This window comes from Micrasema longulum, unplaced genomic scaffold (assembly GCF_059751315.1).
Source record: "Micrasema longulum isolate JH-2025_06_02 unplaced genomic scaffold, ASM5975131v1 h1tg002263l, whole genome shotgun sequence".
Classification (NCBI taxonomy): Eukaryota; Metazoa; Arthropoda; class Insecta; order Trichoptera; family Brachycentridae; genus Micrasema; species Micrasema longulum.
The window spans coordinates 80,732-101,803 of NW_028279421.1; the positions used below are offsets into that span (position 1 = coordinate 80,732).

Genomic DNA, 21,072 nt, shown 5'->3' on the forward strand with positions numbered 1-21,072 from the left:
TAAGGCGCATATTTAAACTAAAAACATTATTTATATCTGAAAGCCTTTTGCATTTGTTAATCGTGTTTTTTTGTTATTGCGGTTTCAATTCATTTATAAGTATTTATTGCACTTAATATTATGAATACACATTTCGCCGGCGACATAAGATGTATAGTGCTATATTAAAAAAATCATTGAGTTTTTGTACTGGCGTTTCTTGGTGGAACTGCACGATGGTAATGAATTTTCACCAAGAAATGCCAGTTAAAAAAAACATTCTAATAATAACAATTTATTTTTGGAAACTAAATAGCAACATAATATTTTTTCAGTATTTTTCCAGTGTTGTGTATGAAAACGGTTCAACAAAAAAAAGAAAATGCCTATTATGAAAGGATACACATGTGAATAAAATAAAATATATTGGTGTTTGCGATTTTAACTCTAAATAGGTAGATCTGGTGTTTAATTTTCCTTGTCGCTGCAGGAGGATGATTCGGAGAATTTGCGGGACCTCCAATAATCTGAAAAGATAAAAAAATACATTTAAATTAAAACAGTCATTTAGATTGAAATGAAAACAGGTGGTTAATAAATTTTCAGTATTTTAAATTAGATTATTCATTAATTATGTTCTCTACGGACATTTCTTGGTGCAATTGTGTTTTAATTATAATAAAATAAATAAAAACAACTTTGTTTTTAACCGGTTTTAAAGCTGTACAAGCTTCTTTACCAAGGTATAATTAACTAACAATGTTTTGAGTTTGTCCAACTTTTTGTAGACAAGGACTGGATTCAACTCCCCGGGAAGCTGTTTATATTAACATATTACAACAGAGATGAAGAACATTTAAGATAAAGTAATATAGAAGTCTAGGCATCTACTGGGCTTATGGCCTGTCAATGGCTGGTTTAAGTGGCCACTTTACACACTGTGTAACATTCACCATTGTGTCCATATTTGAACACCTGTATTCCTTCAATTCTTTCATCTGTTGATGTTTGTGAAGTTTAAGACCTGAAACCTTTATTAATGCGGGTGAGATTAATCTAATTGAATTATTTCACCTACATACTAGGCAACGCCTGAAAATGTAATTTTTTCAATTTCTATACTTCTTCATGGACCAGGTGGATTTATCAGCAATGATGTTGATAAATTTGTTGATAAATCGTTAAAAAAAAGGAATATAGATGTTCAAATATGGGCAGAATGATGGATGGTACACAGTGTGTAAAGTGGGCACTTAAACCAGCCATTGACAGGTCATAAGCCCAGTAGATGCCTAGACTTCTATATTACCTTCTCTTAAATGTTCTTCATCTCTGTTGTAATATGTTAGTATAATTAACTGATGAATTCTACCCTTTTTTATTATATCGGTATTATGCTACACATATGGAACTAAATAATCAAGTCTTTTTGCCTTTTAAGGATTGGAAGCGTTATTTGAGATGAATACGCTCAAAACTAGACAGGAATGGACTAAAAAAAATTTGTTTATTATTATGAATCGCTTTTTTAATTTCTGAGATTTCCAAGTTGTCTAATTTAATATTTTATTTTTAACATGCAGAACTTTTAATCCAGTGTCTTTATTAGAACAATGATTATATTCTATCAGATGGTTTGCGAATTCAGAAAAAATATTATTATTTAGGCGCCTTATGTGTTCTCTTACTCTAATATTAGTTTATTTTGGTTTTAACAATGTAGATTAATATATATACAAGATTGAATTCATTAGTTTAGTATACTTTTATAAAGAAGCTTGTATATCTTTAAAACCGGTCCGTAGAAAAAAAATGTCGTTAAAACCAAAGTTGTTTTATTAATTTCACTATAAAAATATATATATTTGCGTTCTAATGATTGGAAAAAATGGAAATCGAGTTGTGGTAGAGTGGGATATGGACCTCGGACCTTTGCCCGTGAGTCCACGATACTACCACGGGGCTACAACCCGGTTCGTACTAAAGTACTGTATAACATTTTACTCCCAGGAGTTCATATAATTAGACATTAATTAATATAATTTTTTTGTTATTTATTTTGATAAAATTATAAATAAACTTATCAATGAAACTTCTTCGTTTAGTTTTACTTTTAATTATTTTGACCAACGAGCGCATTCGCCTAAGAAGGCAGTCTTGAAGATGCCTACTTAGGCGAAAGCGCTCGTTGGTCAACATAATAAAAAATAAAACCAAACCAAGAAGTTTCATTGATAAGTTTATTTGTAATTTTATCATAATCATTAACTATGGAGTTTTATCAAGAAATTTCAACAAAAAACATCAATATTTTTTTAAAATCTTAAAATAGGGTACACAAACATATTATTTTGTGTGCTTTAATAATAACAATGTACATATATGATCGAATTACAACAGGATGGAGAACATTTTAAAGAAGGAAATATGGAACTCCACGCATTTACAGGGCTTATGCCGGTCATTGGCTGATTTAAGTGGCCATTTTACACACTGTGTAACATTTGCCATTTTTGCGATTTCTGAGCATCCTTATTTCTCCTATTTTTCTATCTGTTGAAGTGAGTAAGGTTAAAAAGCTGAAACCTTCATTGTTGTGAAGAGATTCATCTAACTGCCCTTGAAAAACCGCCCTTGAACCTGTAGCAATTGCACAGAAATCTTTAATCCGAGTCATCTTAAAAAAAACATTTCGCTATCCAAGTGACTTGCTCTTCAAAGAATTCAGAGTACTGAATATTATTCAACAGTATATATTGAGAACGGTAGTGGTTACACACATAAAGAGAGACATTTACCCAAGCGTCAACCACAACCATAATACAAGATACTCTAATAGGGATCTGATACTAAGTGAAAGGGTCAACACTGTTCTGGCATCGAGACAACACTATAACGTAGGCAAAAAGGTCCATAACCTTTTGCCAGAATCATGGAAAGACGGGAGTGTTGTCAAGTTACGGAAGGTGTTGACCTCGCTCTTTCATGACATTGGTCGTAGGGAGTCAGAAAAGTTGATGCATGCCACGGATTGGAGAACCTTACTGGATGTCAAAAATAAAATATAAAAAATAAAGAATAATTTAAAAAATATATATTTATAGATGACAACCATGAAGTTTCGCATAAATAAATTGTCTATGTTTTTATGAATGTATGTATGTGTATGCGCATGGGTGTATGTACGTGTGTGTGTATGTACATATGTATATATGTGTATGTCTGTATGTATATGAATCAAAATGTGTATCCGAATAAGTTTATATTTTGTTTGTCTGTGCTCTATATTAATTTGTTAAGTATTATAATATATTAAAATGTAATTGCCTAGCTTGGAACGGGGTATGTACCCTTGTTAGCTGGACAAAGTGAATATGGAATTGTATTTTGATAAAGAGTGTGAATAAATAAATAAATAAAAATAAATAAATAAAACTGAATTATTTCACATACTAGGCAACGCCTGAAAACAATTTTCCAATTTTTAAACTTCTTCTTTGACCAGTTGGTTTTATTACAACATTTTGAGTTTGTCCAAATGATTGTAGACAAAAGAGTGGATTTCACCCCCTAGGGAGTCATGAAGATTAACAACAATTTGTTAATCTTAAGGAAATAAGAAAAATATATAAATGTTTGTGAATAAATAATCGTTTTTACTTTATGGATAATGATTGGAGATAACTTTATCAACTTCCCATTATAAACGTGGTCCAGATCTTAGCTCAGGATCTTTTTTTCTTCCTTCATAGTACGACAGGCCAGAAAGCTCAATACAATGGTGAATTACAGCACGAACACCCGGGCTTGAAAAAAAATATTTTTTTTTTGTTTTCAACGGGAATCGGACCAGTGGCCGTCTGTGAGTGAGTCAAGTATCTTACCCGTATAAAGGCTGACATTTAAAAATAAAAAAATATTTAAAAAAATCTTGTATAATTTTGTAACTAAGGGACTTTCTAGCCCGTAAATAAATAAATACATAAATCTTCTGACCAGTTTCCTGATCTACAATGCAGTGCCCTATGCTCCATTACATAATGCCTTCTAATAATATACAAAATTATAAATCAAACCGCTTATACACGCGTTTGTGTAATATTCATGTAAAGAAGTGAATTTGAACAGGAATGTTGCGTCTCATAAAACGAAATAATACGGACCAAAATGGACACCGAGTCATTGGAACAAAAGGCATAATAGTACTACGCACGTGCGTTTCCAGAAACTATCTACTAGCCAGCGGGCCACATGGCGACGGTATCTACCTACTGTCTACAAAAGCTTCTCTTCGGACATCTATCTCCCTTTGTTAACCATGGAGTTGAAACAGTGTTTGATTTATTTAGTTTTTTATTGCTTACTTCTTGGTATGAACACTTGACCAATTTACTACTATACTCTATTTTTTATAAATTTATTGATATTGTTTTAACTTTGCTGGAATTCCTCTCATCCATACGCTTTGTAGCTGCACGATGATTGGTTATCTAGATTTAATATATCAACTTTAAAATACCTTAATTTTGTAAACGGGGTCTAGAATTCCAATCGTCTATGCGCTTAGTATCAGCAAGGCGTGTTGTAATCTTACTCCTTTTTACTATTCATATTATTATTATTTTTTAATACACTGAATTTATTTGTCAATTTTTAAAATGTGTAAATGGGGGCTAAATTTCTAACTGTCTATGCGCTCTGTAGCTGCAAGACGTCCTGTAATCTAGCTCCTATCTATTATAATTTTTGATTGATCTTAATTGAAAACGAGGAACTAGAATCCCAACCGTCCATGCGCTCTGTAGCTGCAAGACGTACTGGGATATTTATTAATTGTACAGCGCCCTTGAGGTGATTTTCACAAAAATGGCGCTTTATAAATTATCCAACTATATATATAAGAATAAAGTTGTGATGATGTATTCAGGGCGGGACGGATTTAGAAACAACTGGTAGAATGTGGTGCCATCTGCCAAGCTAATTAGGAAGAAACAAGTATTGTACGGTGAATTAAATAAATTTGTAAAAAACACACCCTTATGATGATAGGGGCCGTTCGATGCACCCTCACTGAATAAAGTTAAACGGCAATTTTGTGGTATTTCCTGTAAGGGTGAAGAGATACATATTGTTTCTGATGTAGACATTAATGAAATTGTATTCTTGTCCTTCGGTTTATAATAATAATTATTATTATTATGGATAACTTATATAGCGCCATTTTCGTAATATAATACCCCAAGGGCGCTTTACAAAGTGATTATATAAAGATATAAATTTAATTTAAACTTTTTAATTTAAGAAAAATAATGTACTTTGTCACCACATGCTAAGAATTTATTCAAACGATTTAGAGAACAAGTGGGTTTTAAGTTTCTTCCGAAACATCACTTCACTCTCACAGTTTCGGACTTCTGCTGGGAGAGCATTTCACGCCAAAGGGCCTGCGACCGCAAATGCACGTTCGCCGAACTTAGTGCGCCGCTTGCGTAGAGGTATAATAACTTTTCCTTTCGACGTAGATGTAGCTGATCTAAGCGTAAGACGTCTGTCAGCTAGTTCATCTGGAATGCAGAGTTCCCTTAGATATTCTGGAGCAGAGTTGTGCGGTGACTTATACATAAGCCAACGGAGTTTGTATTCCACCCTCTGTGGAAAACGTAGCCAGTGCAATTCCCGAAGTAGTGGAGTGATATGACTGAATTTAGAGATTCCAAAAATAAGTCTCGCCGCGGCATTCAATACAGACTGTAGGCGAGTCATTTTATGCATTGGTAGACCTGCGTAGATACCATTACAATAATCGACTCTAGACACTACAAACGCATTTATTAATTGACGGTGAAAATTTTTGATATTCGTTTTAAAGATCACACGAGTGTCTCCACAATAAAAAGTTGCTGACTTCGCAAATCACCTAATCAATTTTATTCATGATTTTAATAAACATACTGAAGTTAAAATCTTACACAAGCAAAAATAAATAATTGGAAATAATAATTGGAATTTAATAATTGGAAATATTTCACATTAGGATGGTTTTGAAAAATTATATTCCTAATCACGTAAATACACAGCTTTTTATTTTAAATAAACTTTTCCGTGACGATATCTTTTCGTTTTTCTAAAATAGTTATCGTGTTTGTATACCTGCCGTAGCCCGAAGACGGCAGATAAATCTTCTATTGACTCTCTTGCAATATTCACTCAATGACGCATTCATTGTGCGTTTTTACCCTCGATATGTAGATGCAGAAGAAATATAAACAGTTAACTGAATTACAAGTAAATTTCTTAGTAAAATAAGCTATTTTTGTGACGAATCATGTTGTTTGTCTGCAGCGTAAAACAACAAGATGGCGCGTTGCCAAGGAGAAATGGCGGGAAAACGCCGAAATGGAGGGAAATTGATTCAAATTGATTGATTTAACGTGAAAAATGAGTATAACATTCAAAATATGTAATATCATGAGTAGAGCGCTTATGATTTATATTGAAAATTGGGAGAAAACACAGAAAATGTCGCGATTGGGCGGGAAAAAATTATGCATATTTTTTGTGTATTTAAATGGCGGGAAAACGCCCTCATCATCAATGTTATTTTCGCTCTCAGGGCACAGAGGGGACTGAATTTGTAAATCAAATGCGTCGTATTTCAATCATTACATGAAGGTAACGTGATCAGTTCTACGCTTCTTAATTTGTTTATTTATTTGACACTTTTTATACATATATAATATATATACATATAAGGGCAGGCATATTGCCTTAAGGCAATTTATTCCTACCTACCCAAACCGTTCAGTTTGAGAAAATTATAAATACATGGATATATTGAATCTTACAATTTTATACAAAAATTAAAAACAAAGATTAACAAAATAAAAATACATTAAAAAAATTAACAGTTTACTATAAAGAGAGGAGAGGGGATGGGAAGGAAAGAAGAAGGATAAAGGAACAATTTAAATATTTAGATAGTGACATTTCAATCTTGACTTAAATGTAAATAAAGAAGGGGCGTCTCTAACATTAGTGGGTAGATTATTCCACAATCGAGCGGCCACTACTGTGAAAGAGGAGGCAAGAAAATTAGAGCGATGCCAGGGTATTAAAAGGGTTCTCTCGTTACTAGAACGAAGAGATAGTCCGTGTTGTGAAAGAGGTTGGATGAGCTCTCTCAGATAAATAGGCGAAGTGGGGTTATTTAAAATATTGTGAAGAAGTGATAGAATGTACATACTTCTTAATGTACTGCAGCGAGACATGGTGAAAAAGACAAAAAGAGACTAGACTAGAAAAAGAGACTTGAATCAGGAGGTTCCTTGTTTGCTCTACTCTCGCCTGAAACCCACGGATCCTGCATTTTAGGGGATAATCGAAAAAAGTAACCTTACCTTCCCGAAACGTTTCTGTTGCAAATGGTCTGTAGTGATGATTTACGTTCATTATTGCCTCATTAAATCTCCCTTAGAGTAATAATACGCCACTGGCTAATAGAGTCGCCCATACGGACAAAAACCATTACATGATTATCAACCACGAAGTAAGCTACAGCTTATACCAATACTTTCTTCATCCTCCTTTTCTCTTTCTTCAGCCTTATTATCTCCACTGCTGGATAAAGGCACCTTCTAAACGTCTCCATTCCTTCCTATCACCCACTTTCATCATTCACGTTTTGCCGGCAATAGAGGCAATGTCGTCGACCCATCTTTTCTGTTGCCTTCCATCACTTCTTTTGTTTGCCCAAGGTCTCCGCTTTATTATTCTGGGTGTCCACCTGCCATCATTTTGCCTCGCCAAGTGTCCTGCCCACTGCCATTTCAATTTCGCTGCACGATCTATGATATCCATGACTCCTGTTCGGCACCTTATTTATTCATTTCTTACTTTGTCTCTTAGACATACACCGAGCATCTGTCTTTCCATGGATCGTTGCGTGCATTTTAATTTCTAGCTACTTTTTTTTTAATGCCAAACATCTCCAAACAAAACAAAATGCACTAGAATTTTATACCAACACAACGGGCAATAATCCCACTTCGCCTGTTTATCTGAGAGACCTCTTCCATACTCTATCACAGCATAGTCTTAAATCTTCGTTCTAGTAACGAGAGAACCCTTTCAATACACATTCACAGCACTATTTTTTTTTGCTTCCTCTTTGACAGTAGTAGCTGGTCGATTACGGAATAATCTATCCACTAATTTCAGAGACCTCCTTGGTCTACATTCAAATCAGATATGAATTGTCACTTCCTGAATATTTCAGTTTTTTTCCTTTCGCCTCCCGCTTTACCCCTTCCTCACTTCATAGTATAGTGTAGATATTTAGTCAATTTTTATTTCTTTAAAAAATGTATATGTTTATCAATATTTTGTTCTTAAATGAAAATATTATAATATACCAACAATATGTTGATATACCACTGATATTCTCTAATTGAACGGTTCGGGTAGGTAGGAAGAAATTTCCTTAAGGCAATATGCCCGCCCTTATGCATATGTATGTAAACTGTATATGTACATAAAGTGTTTTAATAAATAAATAAATAAACGGGCCGTAGGTACTCAGGTCGAGAATTGCAAGTGCAAACCGAAACCGTCCGTTACACGTTTGCTGTTAAACTTAAAACCGAATAAAAAAATTGAGACGACTTTCTTATGCAAAGAACTAATTTGCTTCTTTAGCGAATGATTACTGTGGAAAATCTCCCAATCACTAACGGTCTTATAAATTTAATATGGAAATGATCGAATAAGATTAAGTATTTACTGTTTTTTCCCGAATGTTGTATTAATATTATGAAGTTCAATAGCATCTAGGTTAAAATTGTATTTTGATGTTTTCTGACATCGCCGCCATGCGTTGTAAATACAAAGTAAAATAAAAATGGCTGTGACGCGTACATACGTCGTGTTTGTAGTTAAGCGGAAAAAGCGGGAAACTATCTCAGCCAATCAAAACGCGTTTATTTTGACAGAAATATTTCATTGCATTACATTGATTTACATTCTTAATACCTCAATAAATCTCCCAATCACTAAAGATCTGATAAATTTGACGTAAAAATTATAAAATACGATTATTTAATGAATATTTTTCCCAATACTACAATAATATTATGAAGTTCAAAAGTATCTAGGTTGAATTATTTGTGTTTTGATGTTTACTGACGTCGCCGCCACGCGGTGGAAATGCGAACTAAAATAATAATGGCCGCGAAGCATGCGCATGTTGTGTTTGTGGTCGAGTGGAAAAAGCGGGAAACTGTCTTAGCCAATCAAAACGCGTTTATTTTGACAGTCAGAAATCGAATGAACAGTCTCCTGTTACTTTTACATTTAATGCAATATGTGTACGTATATAATGCACACATACCTCCAGCATTTTAAAATACATTCCACAGACAAAAGATTCATGTGAACCAAATGTGTAATAAGCACCAAGCATTTTTTATTTATATCGCAAAATAAACCTGCACGATGCGATCATGGATTATGACGAACTTTTATTAAAATTGTCCGTCTCGTAGTTAAATTGTCAGGGCATTTGCCTACAACGCAAGAGATCCCAGGTTCGATTCCTGACTGGGTCGATAGGAATATTTATTTAAAAATGTGTTTTACGCAACAATACTGCATAGTATGACGAGGTTGTCAATTTTTTTTAAGTTTGAGATTAGCAATTAGCAAAAATTGTCATTTTTATTAAATATTTTTATATATTTTAGTATGTATTTGTGTATTATTTAATTTAGTACTCACTCTTATTTAGCATATTATTTATTACTCCTATTTCTTACTATATAGTATAGAGTGAATTTCTAGAAACCATATCTCAATTATCATTTAAATTATGTTTTTATGTATTTATATTATTTTTCTATTGATTTCAATGATACTATTATTTGGTGTTTTTTTTAATACTACTATATTTTCATATTATTTTGTTGATTTCAATGATACCATAATTTTGTGTATTTTATTGTATATGAATCTAAATTTGTATAATTTAAATTTTAAAATTTATATCCGATTATCTTTTTTACATTGTATTCTTTAGAATTTTATTATTTTTAACTTATACCTTGTTTTTCTGGATTGTTATATTTTTGCATCACATGTCATTATAATTTTACTATGTATTTTTTATTGTTAATTATTATGGCTTTACACGGGCCCAGCCTAAAAAGCCTTAGTAAGTTCATTAATATTTAAACGAGTGTAATTTTAAATGAATGAATAAATAAATAAATAGTTCCCGGGACTGGCACTTAAAGCGTAAAACTAATCATCTGACCTTCATGTTACAAAAATGATCAAGATAGGCTGCGATTGGTGTACCAATGCAGTGACCTATGAACCATTAGGAGGAAAGAGATTAATAAAACAATAATAAATAAATAATCATTTAGAAGAATAATCATAATCATTTATAATAGATAATCAAGAAAAGAGCTCTGCGCTGGTTCGGACGTGTAGAACGAATGGACAGCGAAAGAATGGCTTAGAATATTTACAATGCGAATGTTGATGGATGCAGAAATAGAGGAAGACCGAGAAAGACATGGCATGACCAAATCCAACAAATACTTGAAGATGGACATGTCAAAAGTCGGAATAATCGGCGCGCGTGCATCAGAAGATGTATGAATGTAGAGAAAGCGAGATCTGTATGCAAAGATAGAGTGTTGTGGCGTTCTATCCTCTCTGCTTACCCTTACGGGGAAACGGCGAGATGGTTTGTTGTGATTGTTGAAAAATATGACTTTTGACAGATCGCGTACTTATTTCAGCGTTATACCACATAATGTGCAGGTATAAGTTTCTACGGTCGCTATCCCAGATTTAAACTGAGTTTAACTGTATGCGAGGTTTATAAGTAATATTTTTTGCTATACCATCATTATTCTATCACTATTCTCAGGCTTAACGTATAGCCGATTTATAAGTAAGGCCCATAGTGTTAAAAATAAATTCAAACCGCTCTCACGTAAAGTTGAAGAAAATCGTATGCGTCGTTTTTACACGATAATTACGATTTGTATAAATTGTGAAAATTGTTATAAATTCAGAATTTTTCCCTGATGGCATTGATATCGGCGTTAAATAAAAAATATTTTTCAAGTACGAACAAGGACGAAAAGCCCGCATAATAATTCAAATGACGCCCACGTAATTTACGGCTTTACTTCAGCATCCATACCCGGCACCGCTGCCCGCGGTGCGTAACCAGGTAGCAATAGGACGCACCCATAAACCGCACCTCGCACGCGCGCGAATGGACCCCAAGGTCGGGATTGGTCGACAAATCGACGATTAGCAGATAAAGGAAATATTTATGAAGCTCAATTAATAATTCATTAAAAAACTGGCTTTTGTCCGGGTGGCAATAATTAAAAACATCCTTGGCGGTAAATTTTACGAGACGATAAATGATTAATAATATATCTTTGATCGGCGGATATTAGAGTATGACTGAATTTTTGTTCATTTTGTGATTTATATGAGAACACCTTGGAGTAATAATACGCCACTGGTTAATAGAGTCGCCCATACGGACAAAAACCATTATATTATTTAGGTTTGTAAGTGAAAATTCTTAATGAAAGTTCGTTTAATTTGTTATAGAAAATAAAAGACAAATGATACTTTAATCCACAAATTTGGAATATCCACTGATCAATGTAATCGCTTTCGCGACACCTTCATTGAATTTTTTGATAAAGATACCAGTATCGAAGACGTCGCGAAAGCGATGAAACCAGTCACTGTATATTCCAAATTTGTGGATTTAAGTATCACTTGTCTTTTATTTTTTATAATACATTATATGATTATTAACCACGAAGTTAGCTACAGCAATACAATGAGCCATAGGTACTCAGATAGAGAATTGCAAACGCAAACCGAAACCGTCCGTTACACGTTTGTTGTTGAACTAAAAACTAAACCAAAAATTTGAAACGCTGTTGTTCTATCAAATAGAGCCAAAGGGCCTTTCTTAAGCGGGAGTATTTTATTACTCTAAGGCAGTGTTTCCTACGGTAGGGCGTTCGCCCCAACGGTAGGGAATAACGCCTCAGAGGTCGGGCACCATATTTCAGAGATGAGACACGTCGGCATTCCACATATAAAGAGGAATACTCATCAGTCATACAAAAAATGCCTGAGATGTACAAAATTAAAATATACGCCAAATTGTACTTAAAGAATGAAACCCGTTACTATTTCAATAATTATCTAAAAACATAGAAACTGTGCAGGATGTAGCTGTAGATGTTGTATTGGTACCGGGCCCAAGCTGTATAATAGTAGTGTGGTATTTTGATAGTACATTGTTATAGGTATGTCAATGCGCGGAAGACGTGTCTATAAAGGGCACCATACACGTATTTATTTTATTCTACTTAATTACATTTTCAATTAGTGTTTTGTAATAATTTCAGTTATAATATGTGTGTTAGAATAGGTTTCATTTAATTTCATTAGGGGTTCATATGTTTACAAACATATTACAAGATAAATTGAAAATTTACCTGCTGTTTATTTAAAAAAGATGCAGGTGGGGCATCTGACTTTTGAAAAGGCTACGGTGGGGCATGGCATAAGAACACTTACAGAACACTTACACGACTACTCAAAACATAAATAAACAACTTTGTGTCAAGTAAACATCGGTTTTAATCAAATAAGTACGCACATTTGGGTCATATTTTCAGTGGCAAAAATAGTAGGCACAAGATGATATCAGTAATATAAGTAGACTCATTACTATCATTAATTGAGTAGTACAAATAGTATAAGTAAGTTCTAGTAGTATAAGTGGACTCATTTCTGTCCCATCTTTAACGGTTCAAGAATTAGTATATGGAATATTTCTGTTATTTATACGAATATGTTTATATTGTAAGTTTTGTAAAAGGCAATTTAGCCGTATATGTCAATTAAGTAAAATAAATAAATTACACAAATGAAATATTCTGTAAATAATATTCCATTTCGCAAAATATATGTTCTGTACCTAATAATTGGGTTCATAATAACGTTTTTATACTCTTCTGAAGTTACATTTTCACATACTCTATCAAAGATATAACAGTGCAATAAATGCCAGTTAATTTATTTTTACATGTTTATAAAAGTAGACTTCGTTTAGAAAATTTTAAAAGATAAGAAATAAATAAAGCTATTAACCAAAAACTTCATATAAAAATAATAAATTAATTTGATAAAATGAGTTATCTTCTAAAAATATGCCCGTTTTCTTTTTATCTGTCGTTTTTAATTTTTTAAATCTTTTTTTACAATATTTTATAAAATAAATAGTAACGCTAGTGATTCTAAGTTAGCATAAGTCCTGAAAATGAGATAGTAACCTCGAAATTAGTCGATCTAAAGCTAAAAATTAGAGTGCTTTGTACACATTATTTAACAAACAATTTAGTGTAAACAAATACGATCATATTATATGTAAAAGCTGACCAGCGCTTATAAGGAAGCTCAGTGCTACGGGAAAATGGATTTAAAAAGTTTTCATAATTCTAGCATTAAATTGTACGGCGAAGTTTCACGAAAATGTATGAAAAAAATATAAACAATGGTTATAATAAATAAGAACTAGGTAAATACTTTGAAACGCCATAGGTTCAGGTGAACAATAACTAATAAATTATATCATTTTTACGTGCTGTGATAGATTTCCGTTAGCCGCGTTAATGTTTAGTGTGTTTTGACTGGTAGGGGGTTCTCCTTTTAAATGTCAAGAAAACTCACTGACTTGAACTCGTGACGTCACGGGCGGAGTAATTTCAAATTTAAAAAACTTTAAAAAATCACAGCAATACGATACATAAAAATAAATGTTTTTAAAATTTTGTCCTAGTTTGATAGCCTATTAACAAAAATAAAAAAAATACCACTTAACTTCTTCATTGGAAAAGCTGTGACAGCATTTATAAGTGTAGAATTTTTGATTTATTTATTTTTAAAGCTCACAGCGCGCTTTTTAAATTTTTAAAATCAATACCCGTGGCCTCGCGATGTAACGGTCAGCGCATTTTCCTACCATGCAATAGGTCTCTGGTTCGATTCCCGTAATGGTTTTATAAATGGAAATATTTATATTAAAGGGAGTTTTTAAACTATAATATTTTATAATCCCTGGACTAGTACCTGAAGGGTAAGACTTATCATCTTACTTTCATTTAACATAATTGATCAATATACGCTGCGATTGCCCTATGCACCATCAGGTGCAGAAAGGAAATGATGATGATGATGATACATAAGTCGGTTTTATTTTCATGATACTTGATACCAGCTTGACTAAAGTAACATATCACGTCTCTCTGGAATATTTAAAGAAAATGTGATGGGACCAACACAAAGAATCAGAAGATATTTTATGATTATTTTACTGCATTGAAAAAACGATTTATTACTTTTATTACATACGAGGACCTTCACATACCGTCCAGCCAAAAAAAGATGACTTGCAAGAACGTATTGGCCAATGAAAAGTCGGGATGGCCATACAGCGTACGATTTTGTGAGGTAAACTTCGGAGTGGCGACCGCATCGACCGCAAGAAGTAATCATCGCCGCAGGGTTAGCAGTGGGAAAAAGCCTTAATGTAATTCTCGGTCTCTGGGTGAAATTTATTTATTTATTTATCCCGTCTTACTAAAATATCGAATTTGTAGAGTTTGTCCAAATTTTTGTAGACAAGGACTGGATTCAACTCCCTGGGGAGCTGTTTATATTTACATTTTACAACAGGGATGAAAAACATTTAAGAGAAGGTAATATATAAGTCTAGGCATCTACAGGGCTTATGACCTATCAATGGCTGGTTTAAGTGGCCACTTTACACACTGTGTAACATTCACCATTCTGCCTCTATTTGAACATCTATATTCCTTCAATTCTTTCATCTGTTGATGTTTGTGAAGTTAAAGAGCTGAAACCTTTATTTATGCGGGTGAGATTCATATAATTGAATTATTTCACCTACATACTAGGCAACGCCTGAAAATATTATTTTAAAATACAACTCAAAATATTGTTGGTAAATTACCTGGTCCATGAAGAAGTATAGAAATTGAAAAAATAATATTTTAAAATACAACTCAAAATATTGTTGACAAATTACCTGGTCCATGAAGAAGTATAGAAATTGAAAAAATAATATTTTAAAATACAACTCAAAATATTGTTGACAAATTACCTGGTCCATGAAGAAGTATAGAAATTGAAAAAATCATTATACGTCTCCAGATGAGCCCAACCTCTAGCTTATCTTTCTCGAAAATCGACGTTGAACTGATTCAATATTCTTGATGTGAACATCATAATATGGAGACCAGATAACAGAGGAATACTGTAGGTGCGGGCGAACTGGGGAACATAGGAGAGTTTTAAGGGTATTGATATTTTTTAAGTCAGTTGTGCTTCTGTTAATAAATCCAGGCGTTTTAAGGATTTATTGATAACATGTTCAATATAAATTGTAAAATAAAGTTTAGTGTCAAGTATAATCGTATACTAGATACAGATGATAATATTTCATCGTTTAGTGAGTAGTCGTATATGATTGGATTTTCCAGACGAAAAAATATCACAACCTTGCACTTACTTAAGTTGAGAAGTAGTTTATTATTTTAATTAATCTCATTTCTTACTACAGTATAGAGTGAGTTTCTAGAAACCATATCTCAATTATCATTTCAATTAAGTTTTTGTTTTTTTTTCCATTGATTTCAATGGTACTATTATTTTGTATATTTGAACGTAGTTATACAGAAAGCAGCCAGCCATAGAAAAGTGAAACTGAGATAATAGTCATTTTGTGAAAAGAGTGAATTATAAAATCTTCACAATAGTTTGAATGTTTTTGACTTTAACAAACGATAAACAATGAATACATAAGCTTTTTTATATACTACAAACAAGAATTTTATTGTGTATTTGACCAGTTTAAAAGATTTTTAAAGTACCATAAGATTTTTATAGTTTTGTGGGTGTTTTCTGCAAATTGAGAAATACCGATTTTGTGATCGACACCTTTTTCCGGAGGTGATTAATACAGTTTTTTATATGAAAACGGTCTGGCTGTTTTTAGCAGAACATAGAATCGACCTTACTGCACCCGATAACATAAATATCTCATTTTTCCGAAATTGTGGACTGGCTGCTTTCTGCATAACTACGTTCATTTGATTATGTATGAGTCTAAGTTTGTATGATTTGTATTTTAATACTTATATGTGATTACTTTTTAAAAATTGTCTTTTTTGGATTTTATTGTTTATTTTATATACTTTGTTTTTTTGGATAGTTATTCTATTGCATCACATGTCATAATAATTTAATTTAATTATTTTTACTATATTTTTATTGTTAATTATTCTGGCTTGGCACGGGCATAGCCTAAAAAGCCTTAATAAGTTAATTGACATTTAAACGAGTGTAATTTTGAATGAATAAATGAATACAAATATGCATGTTATTCCTATTTTTGTATAACTTCCGTTTTTTTTTGTTTAATACGTTTTGAATCTTTATTATTATTATTTTTAAAAAAATATATATATTTGCGTTCTGATGATTTACCTAAATATTTAATTTTGAGGGCCATTTTCAATGAGTTGTAAATAACTCATTATTAGAAATCAAGTAGGGGTAGAGTGAGATTCGAATCACGGACCTTTGAGCCGCGAGTCCGAGACACTGGCCACGGGACCACAACCTGATTATTACAATTACATAAATAACACTTTTATTTTATTGGCTGGTTGAAAACAAAAGGCATTTGACAATAAGCCCGGCATTTTACAATTCATACCTATGTACAGAAAGTTAAATAAATGAAATAAAATAAAAATATTTTTTCTCCCGTAAAACATTGTTTTTGTCAGTTACGATGTTTTGGCGATAATGGCCTTTCTTGGCATCTTCTCTGCCTACCGCTGATAGTAGCAGTGAGGTAGTCCGACGTACGTGCAGTTTGTGCCCTTTCGTCATCTTGTGGATATGGGTTGGTTTGTATAAAGATAAAATGGAGGATAAAAAAGATTTAACCGTTGGAACATGTGTTCTTTGGGTCGGTCCAGGTAAACTAGTAAGCCACGCAGAGCTAGAACCCAGTGGACATGTTAATATTTTTATTGATATTTTTTCTAAATATGTTGCATACTAGCTTTTGCCCGTGGTTTCGCTCGCGTGCTATTATGTAGAAATTAGTCGATTAATTAGTTTTGTCGTTAAACAAAAAGAATTATCGAGATATAATTATATAATGCATGAAGCCGAGTGAACGCGGTCGAAATGCGATCTCTTTTTGACGAATACGTGGAAAATCAATGTGTGACGGGGTTACGAATGATGAAATCAGGCGAGTGTTAATCTGAGTCAAATATAATAGATAATATTAAGAAAGGGTCTCCGAGATGGTTTGGTCATGTATAACGAATGAATGACGAAAGAATGGTAAAACAAAAGGTCAAAAGTCGGAATAATCGGGTGCATGAAAATATGTATAAGTGTAGAGAAAGCGAGATCTGTATGTAAAGACAGGGTGATATCGCGTTCTATCCTCTCTGCCTACCCTTACGGGGAAATTACGTGACGGTTTGTTTGTTTTTTGTTTATATATATATTTTAATATGTATTTATGCTTTATTAAGTTAGTTCATAACATCTTGCGGCCTCCGTGGTGTAGTGGTCAAGACGCTTGACTCACGCACGGAGGGTTCCGGGTTCGATTCCCGGTGAGAACACAAAAATTAAAATGTGATTTTTCTCAAGCCTGGGTGCTTTGTGATGTAATTTACCACTGTAATTAGGCCTCCTGGCCTGTTGTGGTGCAAAAAAAATCTTAAGAACTAATATAAACTTTTCATAACATTACAATTTTTTATCAAATTTCTCAAGAACACAGTGTTCTAATTCATTTTGAATATTTCAATCCATTCCATTTATTTTATTTCTTCAGGTAACTCATTGTACAGCTTCAATCCCTTGTACAATGAGTTTTGAGATTCTGTTTTTCTCCTCATTAGTAGTATTTTTTTTTATCCCTAGTTTCATATAAGTGACATTGTTGGTTAATTTTTTTGTATTTAAAAAAAAAATATTCATCCCTTAATTATTTCAAATATAAAAAATGGTACTTTCTATTTAATTTGTTGCTTGACTGTGAGCAAGCCAATTTCTTTGTGCATTCTTTCGACATTAGAATACATATTTATTTTAAGTAATCCTCATCGCCTTATTATGAAGAATTTTAAATTTAATACATGAAAAATAATAGAAGAATAGTAATTTATGTGTCGACCTATTATGATTGTTTTATATATAAGAACACTATTCTTTATATCTATGACTTTTTTATAATTTTATTTTGTTAAAAATTAGAATATTATTCTTTCTTTCCTTCCATACTTTTACTATTATTTGTTTTTTATATATTTTGATATTTTTTTCATTATGTATTTTTGTATTATTTAATTTAGTACTCATTCTTATTTGGCATATTATTTATTACTCCTATTTCTTACTACAGTATAGAGTGAGTTTATAGATACTATATCTCTATTATCTTTTCAATTATGTTTTTATATATATTTTAATAATAAAAATACTTTATAGTTTAATTCCACTTTTATTTATAATTATTTTATAATTTTTTTACCAGTGACCGGGTTTCGTCGTGGCCGACATCGTCAGACTGCATGAGTGCATATATTAGTGCACTATAAAGTATTTTTATTATTATAATTAAAATGCAGTTCCACCAAGAAATGTCAGTAGAAAAACTCAATATATTTTTCTTTTGATTTCAATGATACTATTTTTTTTGTTGATTTCAATGATACTGTTATTTTGTATATTTGATTATGTATGAATCTAAATTTATGTAATTTATAATTTACATTTTAATATTTATGAGTGATTATCTTTTTAAATTGTATTCTTTGGAATTTTATTATTTATTACTTATACCCTTTTCTATGAATTGTTATTATATTGCATCACTTGTCATTATATTTGAATCTAATAAATTTTGACTATGTATTTTTTATTGTTATTATTTATTTCAACGAGTGTAATTTTGAATAAATAAATAAATATGCACTAATCTACTGGGTTTAGAGGGAGACTGGTCCTTTGCACATTTGTTCATACAGCAATGTAGTGACAGGTGGTCGGTTCGCAAGATGTTTCGTCCAGACGTGTCCTACTTTTTACTAATAGTAATACATATATATTATATATACTGTAATGTATTGTGTACCTAGATGATTATATATGCACATATGTACATATTTTCGGAAATCATGAGTCGTGTGGTACTCTCTTCTGGGCAAATAAAAACTGACAAACACAGTCCGCATAGTCAAGTTATCACTACCAGAATACGACAACACGATCTAAAGTATTGTCGTTGTTTAACATGGCGTCTGTATGGCTTAAAGTAAAGCAAGATCAGGTTCGATCACAATGGCAAGTTATCATTTTTCTTCAATTTTTATCTACTACTACTACTACTACTACTACCATCACGCCATTTCCCCGTAGGGGTAGGCAAAGAGAATGGACCGCCACACACGTCTATCCTGGCATACAATCCTAGCCTCTTCCACATTCATACATCTTGTCATACATACCCTTCGGTTCTGTCTGCTTTTGACATGAACAGACTTAAGATTTTGGTTTATCTGATCATGCCACGTCTTCCTTGGTCGTCCTCGTCTAACGTTGCCGTTCATTTTCGCCATATATACTTGTTTTACCATTCTTTCGTCGTCCATTCGTTCTACGTGACTAAACCATATCAGAGACCCTATCTTAATCTTATCAATTATACTTGTCTCAGATTTACACTCTCGCCTGATTTCATCATTCGCAACCCTGTCATACATGGATTTCCCACACATTCGTCTAAGAGATCGCATTTTAACCGCGTTCACTCGGCTTTCATCCCTTCTCTGCCAGTTCCATGTTTCACTTCCATACATAAGTGTTAGGACTAAAACTCCGTTGTAATGCTCCAGATACACAAATTCTTCTACTTGCTCGAGACATTCGTTGTTTACATTTATTATGCAGTCAGTAACCTCACTATCCCTTTCAAATACCATCACCTTTGACTTACTTTCGTTCATCGCCAATTCGCTCTCCAGGCATACATCATACATTCTAGAGACTATTTGCTGCAAATCAGCCTTGCTGCTTGCTAACAGAACTGCATCATCAGCATACAACAAGCAGTTTACTGAAAAATTATCAGTTTTTGCTCCAATACCCATACATTCTATCTCTTTCATACAATTTTTATCTATTTATTTATTTACGACAAAATACAAGGTTTTTAAACTTTACACATTACATTTTATTACACATTTTATTTGTACGAAATATTCCCAATCAGCAAAAGAGCTGGTATGAGAGGATATTATATATAATAGACATTTTTAAAACGCCAATTATCAATTTTAAAACGTTCTTAAATGCACTGTTTGAAACAAATTATTAATGTCGTAATAAAACTTTCTTTTTCATACAATTCTTTCTCTGTTTTTGATGTGTATTATAATTATCTTATCTCTTTCTGATATTAATTTATCAAATATTTTTGTGTACCGTATATTATATTATTTTTACATATATACTTACTGTTAACTAATTTTCATTATTTGTTTTTAACAATAATTTGTTGATACCGTTTTTTTATACTTATAAGTATATGAAAATGTATTTATTTTTTTGTTTGAATTCTTTACAAGTTATTTACAATTTGCTTTTTAATTCAATTACTTTTATTGGATCCATTTATTTTTTTTTTCTTTTTTACTATGTAAAGTTTCACTTTTTATTTTGCATGGCAGTATGCTTTTTATTGTTTCTAAATGTATAAAAAAAAGCATTGTTTATCTTTTAAATTTTTACGCACTATGTTTGTACTTACCTGTATATTTTTTGTAAATGCCCGTTGGGCGTATTGTAAAATTAAATAAATAAAATAAAAAAATAATAATAACACAATAGTTTAAATAAAAATTTGATAAAATAACATCACATATC

At 32.2% G+C, this 21,072-nt stretch overlaps 1 protein-coding gene across 1 annotated transcript in view; it reads right to left on the reverse strand.

Annotated features, from left to right (window-relative positions):
* Positions 1 to 316: 316 nt before the first annotated feature.
* Positions 317 to 21,072, reverse strand: part of LOC148272634 (uncharacterized) — a 56,390-nt gene continuing 35,634 nt past the window's right edge. Inside the window, exon 2 of the mRNA XM_088239781.1 lies at positions 317 to 506. Coding sequence (XP_088095907.1) covers positions 448 to 506 — 59 coding nt within the window. The 3' untranslated portion in view covers positions 317 to 447. The remainder of the gene's footprint in view (positions 507 to 21,072) is intronic.